The following is an 18,734-nucleotide window of genomic DNA, read 5'->3' on the forward strand; positions in this document are numbered from 1 at the left end:
TATTTAATATCAACCTTTACAAACAGCCTGTTTTTGTGTCTACAGCACACACTGCATGTCTACTTCTATGGTTGTGCGCCCAATGTAGGCTCTGTCCTTTCCTTAACCATATTTTCTTAAGAGACTGGAACAGCTCAACCATTACCCAGACTTCAACAACTACTTGATATTTGTGCTCACAAAGTTGAAATCAGAAGGTAAGATATTTAACCTTCCACTCTCATTCTCTATCTCCTATTTGTTCTATTTTACTGCTTATTGGCACAAAAGACAACTATAGGCTACAGAATGGTCGCTGGCAGTCACACAGGCTTATCTCGTCCACCAACCAGCTCTCTCTGCTAGCAAATTAACCTGGGGACGAGGTTACAAACAGGCTGACGTTCTGACCACCTAGTCTAGTGACGGGGGCTGCATGTCAGTCTGTTCTAGGAGTGGCGAACCCTGGAAGAGAACCCCACGGCTGGTGTCTGATGTCTTTATGACCTGCCACTGTCATTAAACAAAGCACGTGTGCCCATGTATACGGATGATTCAACCATATACAGTGGGGCAAAAAAGTATTTAGTCAGCCACCAATTGCGCAGGTTCTCCCACTTAAAAAGATGAGAGGCCTGTAATTTTCATCATGGCTACACTTCAACTATGACAGACAAAATGAGAAAAAAATCCAGAAAATCACATTGTAGGATTTTTAATGAATTTATTTGCAAATTATGGTGGAAAAAAACGATTTGGTTACCAACAAACAAGCAAGATTTCTGGCTCTCACAGACCTATAACTTCTTCTTTAAGAGGCTCTTCTGTCCTCCACTCGTTACCCGTATTAATGGCACCTGTTTGAACTTGTTATCAGTATAAAAGACCTGTCCACAACCTCAAACAGTCACACTCCAAACTCCACTATGGCCAAGACCAAAGAGCTGTCAAAGGACACCAGAAACAAAATTGTAGACCTGCACCAGGCTGGGAAGACTGAATCTGCAATATGTAAGCAGCTTGGTTTGAAGAAATCCAGGCCCATCTGAAGTTTGCTAGAGAGCATTTGGATGATCCATAAGAAGATTGGGAGAATGTCATATGGTCAGATGAAAGCAAAATATAACTTTTTGGTAAAAACTCAACTTGTTGTGTTTGGAGGACAAAGAATGCTGAGTTGCATCCAAAGGACACCATACCTACTGTGAAGCATTGGGGTGGAAACATCATGCTTTGGGGCTGTTTTTCTGTAAAGGGACCAGGACGACTGATGCGTGTAAAAGAAAGAATGAATGGGGCCATGTATCGTGAGATTTTGAGTGAAAACCTCCTTCCATCAGCAAGGGCATTGAAGATGAAACGTGGCTAGGTCTTTCAGCATGACAATGATCCCAAACACACCGCCCGGGCAACGAAGGAGTGGCTTCGTAAGAAGCATTTCAAGGTCTTGGAGTGGCCTAGCCGGTCTCCAGATCTCAACCCTATAGAAAATCTTTGGAGGGAGTTGTAAGTCCGTGTTGCCCAGCAACAGCCCCAAAACATCACTGCTCTAGAGGAGATCTGCATGGAGGAATGGGCCAAAATACCAGCAACAGTGTGTGAAAACCTTGTGAAGACTTACCGAAAAAGTTTAACCTCTGTCATTGCCAACAAAGGGTATATAACAAAGTATTGAGATAAACTTGTTGTTATTGACCAAATACTTATTTTCCACCATAATTTGCAAATATATTAATTAAAAATCCTACAATGTGATTGTCTGGATTTTTTTCTTCTCATTTTGTCTGTCATAGTTGAAGTGTACCTATGATGAAAATTACAGGCCTCTCTCATCGTTTTAAGTGGGAGAACTTGCACAATTGGTGGCTGACTAAGTACTTTTTTGCCCCACTGTGTGTGTGTGTGTGTGTGTATATATATATTACATCAGCAACCACAGCTAATGAACTCACTGAAACCCTGAGATGCAGGCTGTTTAGGAATGGGTGGCCAGTAATAAACTGGTCCTTAACATCTCTAAAACTACTTTATTCTACTTAACCTTTATTTAACAGGCAAGTCAGTTAAGAACAAATTCTTATTTACAATGACGGCCTACCAAAAGGCCTCTTGTGGGGATGGAGACTGGGATTTAGAAAAATAATACAAATATAAATATAGGACAAAACGCACATCACAACAAGAGACAACACTACATAAAGAGAGACTTAAGACGACAACATAGCAAGGCAGCAACACATGACAACACAGCATGGTAGCAACACAACATGGTAACAACACAAAACAGGGTACAAACATTATTGTGCACAGACAACAACAGCACAAAGGGCAAGAAGGTAGAGACAACAATACATCACGCAAAGCAGCCACAACTGTCAGTGTCATTGATTTCATATTTGGATGAAGAGATTGAGATAAAACTGTCCAGTTTGAGTGTTTGCTGCAGCTCGTTCCAGTCGCTAGCTACCGCGAACTGAAAGAGCAGCGACACAGGGATGTGTGCTTTGGGGACCTTTAACAGAATGTGACTGGCAGAACGGGTGTTGTATGTGGAGGATGAGGGCTGCAGTAGATATCTCAGATGGGGGGAGTGAGGCTTAAGAGTTTTATAAATAAATATCAACCAGTGGGTTTTGCGCTGGATATACAGAGATGACCAAAACTAAAGAGCATTGTATTTGGTACAAATCATTCCCTATGTTCTTTACCTCAGCTGAATCTGGTAATGAGGGTGTGGCTGTTGAACAAGTTGAGGAGACTAAATTACTTTGTTACCTTAGATTGTGAACTGTCATGGTAAAAACATAAAGATTCAATGGTTGTAAAGATGGGTAGAGGTCTGTCTGTTATAGATGCTCTGATTTTTTGACAACACACTCCAAAAAGCAAGTCCTGCAGGCTCTAGTTTTATCTTGATTATTGTCCAGTCATATGGTCAAGTATTGCAAAGAAAAATGTACTTACGCTGCAGCTGGCCCAGAACGGAGCAGCACGTCTTGCTCTTAATTGTAATCAGAGGGCTAATATTAATACTATGCATGCAAGTCACTCTTAGCGAAAACTGACTGCGTCACTTTTTTTTGTCATACTTTTTGCCCCAATTTCGTGATATCAATTTGGTAGTTACAGTCTTGTCCCATCGCTGCAACTCCCGTACTGACTCGGGAGGTGCGAAGATCGAGAGCCATGCGTCCTCCGAAACACGACCTTTCCAAGCCGCATTGCTTCTTGACAAACTGCTCGCTTAACTCGGAAGCCAGCCGCACCAACGTGTCGGCGGAAACACTGTACAACTGGTGACATGAGTCAGCGTGCATGCGTCCAGCCCACCTCAAGGAGTTGCTAGAGAGCGATGGGACAAGGACATCCCGGATGGCCAAACCCTCCCCACTGCGGTGCAGGGACTTAGACCACTGCGCAACTCGGGAGGCGAGGCGCGTCACTTGTTTTTGTAAGAAACATTGTGTTGGAAATTCCAAATTGTTAGCATTGTCAACTTACACACACACACACACACACACACACTTACCCCACCAGACATGGCACCAGGGGTCTTTCCCCCAGTTCCAGTACAGTATTATACAGTCATGAGTACATGGAACTCCCTTCCATCTTATATAGTGCAAATGAACAGCAAAAAGTGAACAGCAAAAAAACAAACAAATAAAGCAACACCTCAATGCACAACGCCTCTTCCCCATGTGACCTACTTGTGTGTATGTACTGACATGTATACTGAACAAAAATATAAACATAACATGCAGCAATTTCAAAGATTTAAAAAAAAATTGGTTACAGGAAATGAGTCGATTGGGGGGGGGGGGGGGGGAAATAAAAAAATTATGCCCTAATCTATGGATTTCACATGACAAGGCAGGGGCACAGACATGGGTGTGCCCGGGAGAGCATAGGCACACCCACTTAGGAGCCAGGTCCAGCCAATCAGAATGAGTTTTTTTCCCCACAAAATGGCTTTATTTTCGACAAAAATACTCCTCAGCCCCCACCCTTTCCACTGACGATCCCCGCAGGTAAATAAGCCGGATGTGGAGGTCCTGGGCTGGCGTGGTTACATGTGGTCTGGTTGGATTTACTGTCAAATTCTCTAAAATTACATGGTTGTGAAATGAACAAAATTTGCACAAAATTTGAGAGAAATAAGATTTTTATGCGACTGGAACATTTCTGTGATATTTTATTTCAGCTCATGGACAATGGGACCAACACTTTACATGTTGCATTTTTATATTTTTGTTCAGTATATGTGCAACTGATAGGCACTCACACATGTTAATGATTTTAAATATAGGTAAATTGTAAAGTATTTTGTCTGTAATGTTGTGTCAGACCCTTGTAAGACTAGCAGTTGCCATTGGTGTTGGCTAATGGGGATCTTAATAAATCAAATGTCTTGTCACTGATGTGGCACCACACCACTAGAATATGGGTCACTCAAATTTGAAAACGAATCCCCGGCCGGGCACAACTCAACTCCTGACAACCTGTTTTGTGTACAGTAGAATAGATGACCCAATGGTTTAGGCTGATGAGCCATTGCCTTTTGAGGATGGCATTTATTATACTGCTCTGGGTTGAGAGAGATGCAGCGGTAATTAAATTTGAGTGTACTTTTAATCAGAACAGAGGTAAACATTGGATCGAACAGCCATGAAGGAGAATTATCAGACAGTGAATTACCAATGGGTAATGTCCATTCAGTAGTATTAAGGGAAACTTGTTCCTTGCTGAAAAGACCTTTGATAAAACAGAAATCATGACCGAGGCTATGACTTTGATTGTAGGCCTACTGTAGTTATGCTACACCAAGCTGAGCATCAGTGTTAGGGGAATGAGTGAAAGAAAATTGACTTTTGAATCAGAGAAGCCAGTGAAAGCAGTGATTTGCCATTGACTGATTTGCTGTTGCTATCCAGCTTTTCGAATGCCTTCTCAGCCTTTTGCTGAGGTCACGCTTTTTGGTTTTCTTCAGCATCAACAGGAATCTGGCTACAGGCTTCCCTTATTTTGGTTTAGCTAGTTGAGTGCCCCATGTACTGAGTAGAGGGGGTATGACATGTTTTTGTATGTTTGGGTTTTCTAGTAGTGTTGCAATATGAGACATGGCTATACAGCAACCCCATGCTCACTAATTGTTTAGCCTTTGTCTGGAGTGTACTTAATAGTGTATTCAAACTCCCTTCTACAATGAACAAATATAAAACGTAATATGCAATAATTTCAAAGATTTGACTGAGTTACAGTTCATATAAGGAAATATATCCATGAGACAATCTCTGGATTTCACATGATTTGAGAATATAGACATGCATCTGTTGGTCACAGATACCTGAAAGGTAGGGGCGTGGATTAGAAAACCAGTCCGTATCTGGTGTGGCCACAATTTTCTTTATGAAGCGCAACACATCTCAGTGGGTGATATGTCTGGTGAGTATGCAGGCCATGGAAGAACTGGGACATTTTCAGCTTCCAGGAATTATGTATAGATCCTTGTGACATGAGGCCATGCATCATGCTGAAACATGAGGTGATGGTGGCGGATGAATGGCACAACAGTGGGCCTCAGGATCTCGTCACGGTATCTGTGCCTTCAAATTGCCATCAATAAAATGCAATTGTGTTCATGAACCGTTGCTTATGTCTGCCCATACCATAACCCCACCGCCACAATGGGGCACTGTTTACAACATTTGATATTAGCAAACCGCTCGGCCATGACGCCATACTGCCATCTGCATGAAACAATTGAAAACGGGATTAATCTATGAGGAGCACACTTCTCCAGCATGCCAGTGGCCATCGACAGTGAGCATTTGCCTACTGAAGTCTGTTACAATGCCAAGCTCCGGTCAAGACCCTGGTGAGGACGACGAGCACGCAGACAAGCTTCCCTGAGACGGTTTCGGACACTGCAGAAATTATTTTGTTGTGCAAACCCACAGTTTCATCAGCTGCCTGGGTGGCTGGTCTCATGATCTCACAGGTGAAGAAGCCAGATGTGTAGGTCCTGGGCTGGCATGGTTACATGTGGTCTGCAGTTGTGAGGCCATTTGGACGTACTGCCAAATTTTCTCAAACGACTTTGGAGGCCGCTTATGGTGGAGAAATGAACATTCAATTATTTGGCAACCGCTCTGGTGGACAATTCTGCAGTCAGCATTCCAATTGCACTGTCCCTCAACTTGAGACATCTGTGGCATGTTGTTGTGACAAAACTGTACATGTTATTGTCACCAGCACAAGGTGCACCTCTGTAATGATCATGCTGTTTAATCGGCTTCTTGATATGCTACACCTGTCTGGTGGATGGATTCTTGGCAAAGGAGAAATGCTCACTTACAGGGATGTAAACACATTTTAGAGAAATAAGCTTTCTGTGCATATGGAATATTTCTTGGAAGTTTTTATTTCAGCTCATGAAACATGGGAGCAATACTTTTACATGTTGCGTTTTTATATTTTTGTTTAGTCTATTTAGACGCCAATCAAATGCATCTTGTAAGTTAGGACAAGTTATGTTAATTCTATTAAAACAAATTTTGGAGAAAAATTAGAATAGTGTTAATTGGGAAAAATCTTAATTGAATGTTTAGTCCTAATTCAATTTATGCATTTCGGCTCATAGACTAATTGTATATTGACTTAATAGAAAATGGAATTGACCCCTAAATCGATTGCCCCCACTCCCCCTTCTCTCCAGATGAGCCGACCCGGTCTCTGAGTGGTCTGATCCTGAAGAACAATGTCAAGGCCCACTACCAGAACTTCCCCAATGGAGTGTCTGACTTCATCAAGAGCGAGTGTCTGCAGAACATCGGAGACTCCTCACCCCTCATACGGGCCACTGTGGGTAAGTGTGTCATAGCCTGCATTTGTAAAAGAGAATGTTGTCCTCATTGAATTCTAGTGCTCTCCTCTAAGTGGTCACATCCATGCTGGACAATTTGATCACTATAATCAAATACACTGTAAGCAGTGTAATAAATGTTGATTAAGACAGAGCAGGGATCATCAATTAGATTCAGTCGAGGGCTGATTATTGTAATTGTTTTCTTGAGTACATGGTCGGTGGGGAGGAACATAATTACAAATAATTTGTATACTGCAAATTGAAAGCAAGATGCTCAAACAGATATATTTGACTAAATCATAATGTCAAACCTTGCTTAAATCTGTATAAGATCACGTGTCTTTCTGTTATGCGTGGGAATACTTGAACAGATTTCCAAAATTAAAATCACTTGGAACTGATTTCCTGGCGTTTTTACAGTCTCATGTCCAACAATAAATAAAACAAAAATGATATACAGTTGAAGTCGGAAGTTTACATACACCTTAGCCAAATACATGTAAACTCAGTTTTTTCACAATTCCTGACATGTAATCCTAGTAAATATTCCCTGATTTAGGTCAGTTAGGATCAACAATTTATTTTAAGAATGTGAAATGTCAGAATAATAGTAGTGATTTTATTTCAGCTTTTATTTCTTTCATAACATTCCCAGTGGGTCAGAAGTTTACATGCACTCAATTAGTATTTGGTAGCATAGCCTTTAAATTGTTTCTTGGGTCAAATGTTTCGGGTAGCCTTCCACAAGCTTCCCACAATAAGTTGGATGAGTTTTCGCCCATTCCTCCTGACAGAGCTGGTGTAACTGAGTAGGTTTGTAGGCCTCCTTGCTCACACACGCTTTTTCATTTCTGCCCACAAATGTTCTATAGGCTTGAGGTCAGGGCTTTGTGATGGCCACTCCAATACCTTGACTTTGTTGCCCTTAAGCCATTTTTCCACAACTTGGAAGTATGCTTGGGGTCATTGTCCATTTGGAAGTCCCATTTGCGACCAAGCTTTAACTTCCTGACTGATGTCTTGAGATGTTGCCTCAATATATCCACATCATTTTCCACCCTCATCTATTTTGTGAAGTGCAGCAGTCCCTCCTGCAGCAAAGCACCCCCACAACATGATTCTGCCACCCCTGTGCTTCACGATTGGGATGGTGTTCTTCGGTTTGCAAGCCTCCACCTTTGTCCTCCTAACATAACGATGGTCATTATGGCCAAACGGTTTGATTGTTGTTTCATCAGACCAGAGGACAATTCTCCAAAGAGTGCAATCTTTGTCCCCATGTGCAGTTGCAAACTGTAGTCTGGCTTTTTTTATGGTGGTTTTGGAGCAGTGGCTTCTTCCTTGCTGAGCGGCCTTTCAGGTTATGTTGATATAGGACTCGTTTTACTGTGGATATAGATACTTTTGTACCCGTTTCTTCCAGCATCTTCACATTTGCACTTTTCACACAAGTACATTCATCTCTAGGAGACAGAACGCGTCTTCTTCCTGAGCGGTATGAGGTCAGCGTGGTCCCCTGTTTATACTTGCATACTATTGTTTGTACAGATGAACGTGGTACCTTCAGGTGTTTGGAAATTGGTCCAAAGGATCAACCAGACTTGTGGAGGGCTACAATTGTTTTTCTGGGGTCTTGTCTGATTTCTTTTGATTGTCCCATGATGTCAAGCAAAGAGGCGCTGAGTTTGAAGCTAGGCCTTGAAATACATCCACAGGTACACCTCCAATTGACTCAAATATGACAATTAGCAGAAGCTTCTAAAGCCATGACACCATTTTCTGGAATTTTCCAAGCTGTTTAAAGACAGTCATCTTAGATTATGTAAACTTCTGACCCATTGGAATTGTGATATAGTGAAATAATCTGTCTGTAAACAATTGTTGGAAAAATTACTTGTGTCATGTACAAAGTAGATGTCTTAACTGGAGGTCGACCGATTAATCGGAATGGCCGATTTAATTCGGGCCGATTTCAAGATTTGGCCAATTTTTTTTTATTTTTATTATATATATATATATATAAAAAAAAAATTAAAATATATTTAATTTTTTACACCTTTTTATTTAATCTTTATTTAACTAGGCAAGTCAGTTAAGAACACATTCTTATTTTCAATGACGGCCTAGGAACGGTGGGTTAACTGCCTTGTTCAGGGGCAGAACGACAGATTTTTACATTGAATCCCCCGAGCTGACAATCTTGCAACCTTATAGTTAACTAGTCCAACGCTCTAACCACCTGATTACATTGCACTCCATGAGGAGACTGCCTGTTACGCGAATGCAGTAAGCCAAGGTAAGTTGCTAGCTCGCATTAAACTTATCTTATAAAGAAACAATCAATCAATCATGATCACTAGTTAACTACACATGGTTGATGATATTACTAGTTTATCTAGCGTGTCCAGCATTGCATATAATCGATGCGGTGTGTATCTTTGCTCCAATGTGTACCTAACCATAAACATCAATGCCTTTCTTAAAATCAACACAGAAGTATATATTTTTAAACCTGCATATTTAGCTAAAATAAATCCAGGTTAGCAGGCAATATTAATTAAATTGTGTCACTTCTCTTGTGTTCATTGCACGCTGAGACAGTGTATATGCAACAGTTTGGGCTGCCTAATTTGCCAGAATTTTACGTAATTATGACATAACATTGAAGGTTGTGCAATGTAACAGGAATATTTAGACTTATGGATGCCACCCGTTAGATAAAATACGGAACGGTTCCGTATTTCACTGAAAGAATAAACGTCTTGTTTTCGAGATGATGGTTTCCGGATTCGACCATATTAATGACCTAAGGCTCGTATTTCTGTGTGTTATTATGTTATAATTAAGTCTGATTTGATAGAGCAGTCTGACGGAGCCATGGTAGGCAGCAGCAGGCTCGTAAGCATTCATTCAAACAGCACTTTTAAGCGTTTGCCAGCAGCTGTTTATGACTTCAAGCCTATCAACTTCCGAGATTAGGCTGGTGTAACCAATGTGAAATGGCTAGCTTGTTAGCGGGTTGCGCGCTAATAGCGTTTCAAACGTCACTCGCTCTGAGACTTGGTGTAGTTATTCCCCTTGCTCTGCATGGGTATCGCTGCTTCGAGGGTGGCTGTTGTCATTGTGTTCCTGGTTCGAGCCCAGGTAGAGGAGAGGGACGAAAGCCATACTGTTACACTGGTGATACGGAAGTGCCTATAAGAACATCCAATAGTCAAAGGTATATGAAATACAAATGGTATAGAGAGAAATAGTCCTATGATTCCTATAATAACTACAACCTAAAACTCCTTACCTGGGAATATTAAAGACTCATGTTAATAGGAACCACCAGCTTTCATATGTTCTTATGTTCTGAGCAAGGAACTTAAACGTTAGCTTTCTTACATGGCACATATTGCACTTTTACGTTCTTCTCCAACACTTTGTTTTTGCATTATTTAAACCAAATTGAACATGTTGCATTATTTATTTGAGGCTAAATTGATTTTATTGATGTATTATATTAAGTTAAAATAAGTGTTCATTCAGTATTGTTGTTATTGTCATTATTACAAATACATTTTTTTTTTTTAAATTGGCCGATTTAATCGGTATATGCCTTTTTTTTGGTCCTCCAATAATCGGCATCGGCGTTAAAAATCATAATCGGCCTCTAGTCCTAACCAACTTACCAAAACTATAGTTTGTTAACAAGAAAGTGGTTTGAAAACTAGTTTTAATGACTCCTGTGTCATGTGGTCCTGTGTGGCTCAGTCGGTAGAGCATGGCGCTTGCAACGCCAAGCGTCGTGGGTTCGATTCCCGCTGGGGCCACCCATAATGTAGTGGCCCCAGCCGACTTGTAAGTCGCTTTGGACAAAAGCGTCTGCTAAATGGGATATATACTCTAAGTGTATGTAAACTTCTGACTTCAACTGGATGCTGAGCACTTGTTGGCTGCCTTTCTTTCACTCTGTGGTCCAACATCCCAAACCATTTCAATTGGATCAGGTGATTGTGGAGGCCAGGTCAACTGATACAGAACACCATCATTCTCCTTGGTCAAATAGCCCTTACACAGCCTGGAGGTGTGTTGTGTCATTGTCCTGTTGAAAAACAAATGGTAGTCCCACTAAGCGCAAACCAGATGGGATGGCATACAGTTGCAGAATGCTGTAGTAGCCTTGAATTCTAAATATATCACGGACAGTGTCATCAGCAGAGTACCATCACACCACCACCTCCATGCTTCATGGTGAGAACCACACATGCAGAGATCATCCGTTCATCTACTCTGCGTCTCACAAAGACACAGCGATTGGAACCAAAAATCTCAATTTTGGACTCGTCAGACCAAAGGACATATTTCCATCGGTCTAATGTCCATTGCTCATGTTTTTCTGCCCAAGCAAGTCTATTCTTCTTATTGGTGTACTTTAATAGTGCTTTCTTCACAGCAATTCGACCATGAAGGCCTGATTCATGCAGTCTCCTCTGAACAGTTGTGTCGGTTACTTGAACTCTGTGAAGCATCTATTTGGGCTGCAATTTCTGAGGCTGGTAAATCTGATGAACTTGTCCTCTGCAGCAGTGATAACTCTGGGTCTTCCTTTCCTGTGGCGATACTCATGAGAGCCACAGTTAATTGAAATGCATTGCAGGTGACTACGTTATGAAGCTGGTTGAGAGAATGCCAAGAGTGCAAAGCTGCCATCAAGGCAAAAGGTGGCTACTTTCAAGATTCTAAAATGTATTTTGATTGGTTAAACACTTTTTGGGGGGGTTCTACATCATTCCATTTGTTATTTCATAGTTTTGATGTCTTCACTATTATTCTATTATTCAATGTAGAAAATAGTACCATTTTAAAGAATCCCTTGAGTGAGTAGATATGTCCAAACTTTTCACTGGTAGGTACTGTGTGTGTTTTATTTATTTATAAACACACACAGAGTGTACCAAATATTAGGAATACCTTCCTAAAATTGAGTTTCACCCCACCCCTTTTACCCTCAGAACAGCCTCAATTCGTTGTGTTATGGACTCTACATGTTTTCAAAGCATTCCACAGGGATGCTGGCCCGTGTTGACTACAATGCTTCCCACAGTTGTCAAGTTTGCTGGATGACCTTTGGCTGGTGCAAAATTCTTGATACACACGAAACTGTTTGACAGCTTGACAACCCCAGTAGCTTTGCGGTTCTTGACACAAACCGGTGCACATGGCACCTACTACCATACCCTGTTCAAAGGCACTTAAATATTTTCTTGCCCATTCAACCTTTTGAATGGCACACATACACAATTAATGTCCCTTAATCAACGCTGATTTGAAATGGATTTAACAAGTGACCTCAAGGTATCATAGCTTTCATCTGGATTCACCTGGCCAGTCTGTCATGGAAAGAGCAGGTGTTCTTAATGTTTTGTACACTCTGTGACTGTCAATACCATTGTACCCATAGTGCAGAAAAACGATTTAAGGATTGACAGCTCCAGATCTGAATGGCAGTGGTGTCTAAGCTTTTGTTCCAGCCCAGCTCATACCTGATTACAAAACCCTTCACACACTCCTTCTCTTCAATGACTCAAACAGATCAAAGCAGGAGAATTGTGTTCCAGGCAATGTTCCCCTCTAATATTTATAGGCATTGAGCTTTTTTTTTTGGTCTGCTGATCGCTAACTTGAACCTTGTGAAATTTCTGTGTAACTTCCTGCGTGCATTTGCTGTGAACCCTCAAGGCTGTACCCGCTTTAATATACTGTTTTAACAGTGGCCAAATAGGCTACTGTGGCTATTTGATCATAGTGTAGGCCTACCAGAGTGCCCTACCATCAAAAACAATTGAGAAAATGCATACCGTAACAGCTATTTCCATGTTAAAATGATATCATTCAGCCTACAGTAGCAGCCAATGTAGGCCTGCATTCCATGAGACTTTTGAAAAAAACAAAAACAAAAAAAACAAACATGCAGGGCTTGACATGAACTTGTTTAGCAACTTGTCCTTCAGACAAGGAGGCGACTGAACATTTTGTTGTGATGCTTTACAAAATAAAATGGATTATTATTCCAATACCATTTATTACAGAGAATCAGACAGATTGTGCTACCCGTTGCCTATTGGCTACTTGGCTTATTCAAGCCTTTTTTTAAGACAAAAAAAAAAAATGCTTTTCAAAGATGGCTAGATATGTTGAAGTTTTGTGCTCCCACATTGCTGACTACAAATGAGCTATAACTGGGCTAATAATTCACTAACTAGCTAAGAATGTGAACAAATGTGCGCACGTGTCTATATGTAGCTCTCAAAACAAGCGCATAATAATTGCGACCGCTCATGCTGTAAAACAGTCCAGTTCAAATTAAATGACACATCTATATATGGCAATGTTCTAATTGCATATAGGTCTACCGCAGCTTTGATTTGTTATGGCGCACCAGTAGAGTACAGGCCTGAGTCGTCGTGCCTGTCAATGCAATAGAATCCTAGTCCGATTGCGCTTTGCCTTGTGCTTTGCCTTCCGATTGCGCTTTGTTGCATTGATAGTGGCTAATACTGCACTGATTCCATCAGAATTCCAACCGTAAAGGGAAACGTTGATAGTGTTAACTTGCTAGAGTTTTCCCTGTTAGTTCAGTTCAGTCTTGTGATTTTCTCAAAGGTGGATTTTATTATTATTTTGATAATTATTTAAAAATAAATGCTCGTCAGTCCCTGGCCAGCTGTGCGCCCACTCGCAGCTTAGAGGGAACATTGGAATCGCTTACCTAGTTTTTAAAGGTGATAAGACTTAGACACACCCATTGATGCGAATAAACCTGAATCTTTGAGTCATTGAGGGGGATTTGATTATCTGGCCCGGGTTACCTCGGTGGGAGAAGTTTGCAATGAGTGAAAAGTGATTGCATTCTTTTTGGAACCGGGCTGCCTTGCGGGCGTGAGCCAGGTGCCCCGTTCAAAGCCAGTGGTGGATAAAGTAGCCAACTGTCATACTTGAGTACAAGTAAAGAAAACGACTCAAGTAAAAATCACCCAGTAATATATTACTTGAGTAAAAATCTAAAAGTGTTTAGTTTTGAATATACCAAAAGTAAAAGTGTAAATAATTTCAAATTCCTTTATATTAAGCAAACCAGGTGGCACATTTTTTTTTAACAGATTTAAAAAAAAAAATGGAAAGCCAGGGGCACACTCCAACATTGACGACATTTACAAACAAAGCATGTGAGTTCAGAGGCCGTAGGGATGACCAGGGATCAGAGGCAGTAGGGATTTTCTGTTGATAAGTGCGTGAATTGGACAATTTTATCATCCTGTTAAATTTTGAATGCTTAGCAAGTACTTTTGGGTGTCAAAGAAAATGTATGGAGTACATTTATTTCCTTTAGGAATGTAGTAAAGTTATCAAAAATACCCCCAAAAAACAACTTTAATAGTACATTTTGAAGTATTTTTACTTAAGTACTTTACACCACAAAGCCCACTGCAAAATCATCTCAAAACAAAAGTAACGTAGCATAGGCTAGATTATGCACGTGAAGTAATGAGTAGGATTCTCTGTTTCCAATGCAGAAGTGATTGCTTTGGGAAGGCAAATAAAGCATTTTTTAAAATTTTAAAACGACTTAGAATTTTCAAACATATTTTATGGAAAATATGTTTCATGTTTCTGGACGATGTACCATGCTGCCTTATAGCCGACATGACCAAGCGCCACAGATCATTGTTTGATTTGAGAAAGGCGCCCCTCCCTCACTGTTTTTGCCTGTTCACGTCACATGCCATAGACTGGTACACCGCGGCTCAGGGTAATATAACTCCGTTCGTCTCACTGGTGTCTGGCTGCATGGATATTTCTGAAGGTTTGATTAGCCAGCTGGCTTGTTGAGATAGCCCAATGGTGTTTGCATGGTGCCTCCTTATCAGAGTCAGCAGGCAAGCAACAGACTGTGCCAGTGCTCTGTTTCCATGGTTACCTAACATCTGACAAATTAACAAACAGGAGTGTGTAAATCACCTATTATAAACCAACTAAAAGTGCAGGATATTGGCTCTGCCAATCCTGATGGTGATCATCATGATGATTAAGCAAGGAAGTGATTGTTATAAGGGAGGGTTGTGGAGTTGCTTCGAGGAGACCTGTCTCATCTCTCTCTCTCTTTCTGTGTCTCGCTCTCTCTGTCATTGTCTCTCTGTGTGTGTCTTTGTCTGTCTCTTCTGTCTTTCTCTCTCGACCCAGGTATCCTCATCACTACCATCGCCTCCAAAGGGGAGCTGCAGAACTGGCCTGAGCTGCTGCCCAAACTCTGCCTTCTGCTGGACTCTGAGGACTACAACACCTGTGAGGTGAGGAATGAGACTAGACTAGGACAGGGTCTTGGCTGCCAGGTCTGTGAGCTGAGCTATATGTTTCACCTAGGTCGTCACCTCACAGAAGTGATAACCTCGGCAGCCCAGTCCTGTGTTTTCTGAACTGTCATATGCTAAATATTGTGAGGAGAAGACTAGATAAGGATACACCTGGACTACACTGCTACATCTGGGAGCTCAGGTTTACAAATGTACTACTAATACTGTCTCATGATGGCTACTGGGGTGAGTGGTTTAGGATAGAGGTTGGTTTGAGAGTCGTTGTCTCGTCGCTGTAATCTGTGGATTTATCAGAGATTATCTGTGTTTGAATGAGTGACCTTGACGTTTTGAATGAGTGATCTGGTTTTCTTGTCCTTTTTCACACTCAATACCAGACACAAGCAAAAAATATGTAGGTGTCTGTTTGTTAGTGTTCCTGTGCACTTCTCTGGGGAGGGGTGGTCAAATAAAGCAGCATCTGGATGGAGTCATGCTGACCGACTCAGTTGAAGGGAAGTACTCACAGCTGGATAGGAACTAACCCAAAACTGCAGCTTATTCAACATGAAATCACTTATATTATCCCTCTTTCTTTCTCTCTCTATCTTTTATACCAGTGAATATAATCTGACCTCATTTCTTGACTGGCTCTCGCCATGACCAAGAATACCGTCTTTGGTTATGAGTTAAGAGCAAGCCAACAACATCAAAGTGGTGGTGCGAGGCATTTAAGACTAAAGCCCTATACTATGTATGTGATTTGAGAAGGTAGCGAGGTAATGGCTAACTCCATTTATCCTGAATGTAGTGCAGTGCTCAACAATAACTTGTTTACTTGTCCGGGACAAGTAAAATAAAATGTAAAAAAATCACAATATCAAGCAATTACTCCAATATGAATTGGATCAGTGAGGCCAACATTGGAATAATATTCTGATCGAATGTTCAAATACAGTGCATTTATTTGGACCCTTTGATTTTTACCCCCCCCCCCCACACACACATTTTGTTACATCCAGAGAGGTTCGTTCGGATTCAAGTCCGGGCTCTGGCTAGGCCACTTAAGGACAGACACTTGTCCTGAAGCCACTCCTGCATTGTCTTGGCTGTGTGCTTAGGGTTGTTGTCCTGAGTGCTCTGGAGCAGGTTTTCATCAACGATCAAGCTGTACTTTTATTCTCTGCTCTTCTCCCCCAATTGCACAGTTTTGCCAGGCGGGCATCTCTAAGAGTCTTGGTGGTTCCAAACTTTTTCCATTTAAGGATGGAGGCCACTGTGTTCTTGGGGACCTTCAATGCTTCAAAAAGTGTTTTGGTATCCTTCCCCAGATCTGTGCCTCGACACAATCCTGTCTTAGAGCTCTACGGACAATTCCTTCTACCTCATGGCTTGGTTTTTGCTCAGGTGTGCCTTTCCAAATCATGTCCAATCAATTGAATCTACAATCAAGTTGTAGAAACATCTCAAGGATGATCAATGGAAACAGGATGCACCTGAGCTCAATTTCGAGTCATATAGCAAAGGGTCTAAATACTTATGTAAATTAGGTATTTCATTAAAATAAAAAAAAATAAAAAATCGACATTTGCTAAATTGCTAAACCTGCTTTCACTTTGTTATTATGGGGTATTGTGTGTAGATTGCGGAACAAACTGTATTTAATCTATTTTAGAATAATGCTGTAACAAAATGTGGAAAAAGTCTAGGTCAGAATACTTTCCACATGCAGTGTACATAAATAAAAAAGCCTACATGTCAGTGTAGGTGATATTGGCTACAGCCTCTTGTCCAAGCTGATGCAGTAAGGCCCGAGAAGGTGTGGTATATGGCCTGAATGCCACGGCTAATGGCTGTTCTTACGTACGACACAACGCGGGCTGCCTATACACAGCCCTTAGCCGTGGTATCTTGGCCATATATCACCCGAGGTAAGCGCCCGAGGTGCCTTATTGCTATTATAAACTGTTTACCAACATAATTACAGCAGTACAGATACATGTTTTGTCATACCCGTGGTATACGGTCTGATACTCTGGCTGTTAGCCAATCAGCATTCAGGGTTTAAACCACCCAGTTTGTAATGATTGATAATTAACGTCAAAAGGCTTGATTCTGTTGACATACTTGAGGCATGGTTTGTTGGTTCGTCGAGCTTATAATATGAAAAAATAAAACGATCAGCATTTTAAGATAAATCTTTTGCATCAACCATTGCATTTGTAGTCTGTTTTGAACAGTATCAATATATTTAATTTTGAGGCCTGGAGGGAATTATTTAAAAAAGAAATAAGTAAACTGAACAAAAATATAGTGTTAAGTGTTGGTCCCAAGTTTCATGAGCTGAAATAAAACATCCCAGGAATTTTCCATACGCACATAAAGCTTATTTCTCTAAAATATTGTGCATACATTTGTTTACATCCCTTATTAGGGATAGTGAGCATTTCTCCTTTGCCAAGATAATCCCTCCACCTGACAGGGGTGGCATATCAAGAAGCTGATTAAACAGCATGATCATTACACAGGTGCACCTTGTGCTGGGGACAAAAGGCCACTTGAACGTGCAGTTTTGTCACACAATGTTACAGATGTCAAGTTTTGAGCGAGCGTGCAATTGGCATGCTGACTGCAGGAATGTTCACCAAAGCTGTTACTAGAGATTTTAATGTTAATTTCTCTACCATAAGCCGCCTCCAACAATTTTTGAGAATTTGGCCTCACAACCACAGCCCACGTGTAACCACGACTGCCTAGGACCTCCACATCCGGTTTCTTTACCTGCGGGATTGTCTGAGACCAGCCACCCGGACAGCTGATGAATATTTCTGTCTGTATTAGAATATTATAATATTTCTGTCTGTAATAAAGTCCTTTTTTGGTGTAAAAACTCATTCTGATTGGCTGGGCCTGGCTCCCAGGTGGGTGGACCCATGCCCTCCCAGGCCACCTATGGCTGCGGCCTTGTCCAGTCATGAAATCCATAGATCAGGGTTTAAGGAATTTATTTCAATTGACTGATTTCCTTTTTACATGAACTGTAACTTGGGCTCCCGATTGGCGCATGGCGAGGCAGTCTAAGCCACTGCATCTCAGTGCTTGAGGCTTCACTACAGACACCCTGGTTCGATTCCAGGCTGTATCACAACCAGCGATGATTGGGAGTCCCGTAGGGCAGTGCACAATTGGCCCAGCGTCGTCCGGGTTTAGCTGGTGTAGGCCATCATTGTAAATACGAATTTGTTAACTGACTTGCCTAGTTAAATTTTATTTTTTGTTCAGTATATTTGGTTGTAATTGTAATGTTGCAGTATTTTATAGGCTAGCAAGGGTGGCCAACCTCCAGGAGAGCCTTAAAGGGGCAGTGTTGTATTTTGAGACCAGCTTGAATATGCAAAGAAGCCAATGGGCAGGGTGTTTTTCTGCATTTTCTTCCGATTCTCGATGGTAAACAAATATGGGTTAAATGTAGGTTATTTTGTAATGTGGTTCCTTGCATCATACAATGATGAAACTCATTTGTCTTTAATTTTTTTTAAATTGTTAGGTGT

At 41.2% G+C, this 18,734-nt stretch overlaps 1 protein-coding gene across 4 annotated transcripts in view; it reads left to right on the forward strand.

Annotated features, from left to right (window-relative positions):
• The window catches only part of LOC135544530 (transportin-1-like), a 62,786-nt gene that overhangs the window by 1,348 nt on the left and 42,704 nt on the right, over window positions 1-18,734 (forward strand). For all 4 annotated transcript variants that reach the window (XR_010456344.1, XM_064972204.1, XM_064972206.1 and 1 more), the window contains 3 exons: window positions 122-197; window positions 6,698-6,847; window positions 15,074-15,180. Coding sequence is in view for 3 of the 4 variants with exons in the window: in XM_064972204.1 (XP_064828276.1) it covers window positions 122-197; window positions 6,698-6,847; window positions 15,074-15,180 (333 nt within the window). In the remaining variant the exon portion in view is untranslated. The remainder of the gene's footprint in view (window positions 1-121; window positions 198-6,697; window positions 6,848-15,073; window positions 15,181-18,734) is intronic.

Source organism: Oncorhynchus masou, chromosome 8 (genome assembly GCF_036934945.1).
Source record: "Oncorhynchus masou masou isolate Uvic2021 chromosome 8, UVic_Omas_1.1, whole genome shotgun sequence".
NCBI classification, from domain to species: domain Eukaryota; kingdom Metazoa; phylum Chordata; class Actinopteri; order Salmoniformes; family Salmonidae; genus Oncorhynchus; species Oncorhynchus masou.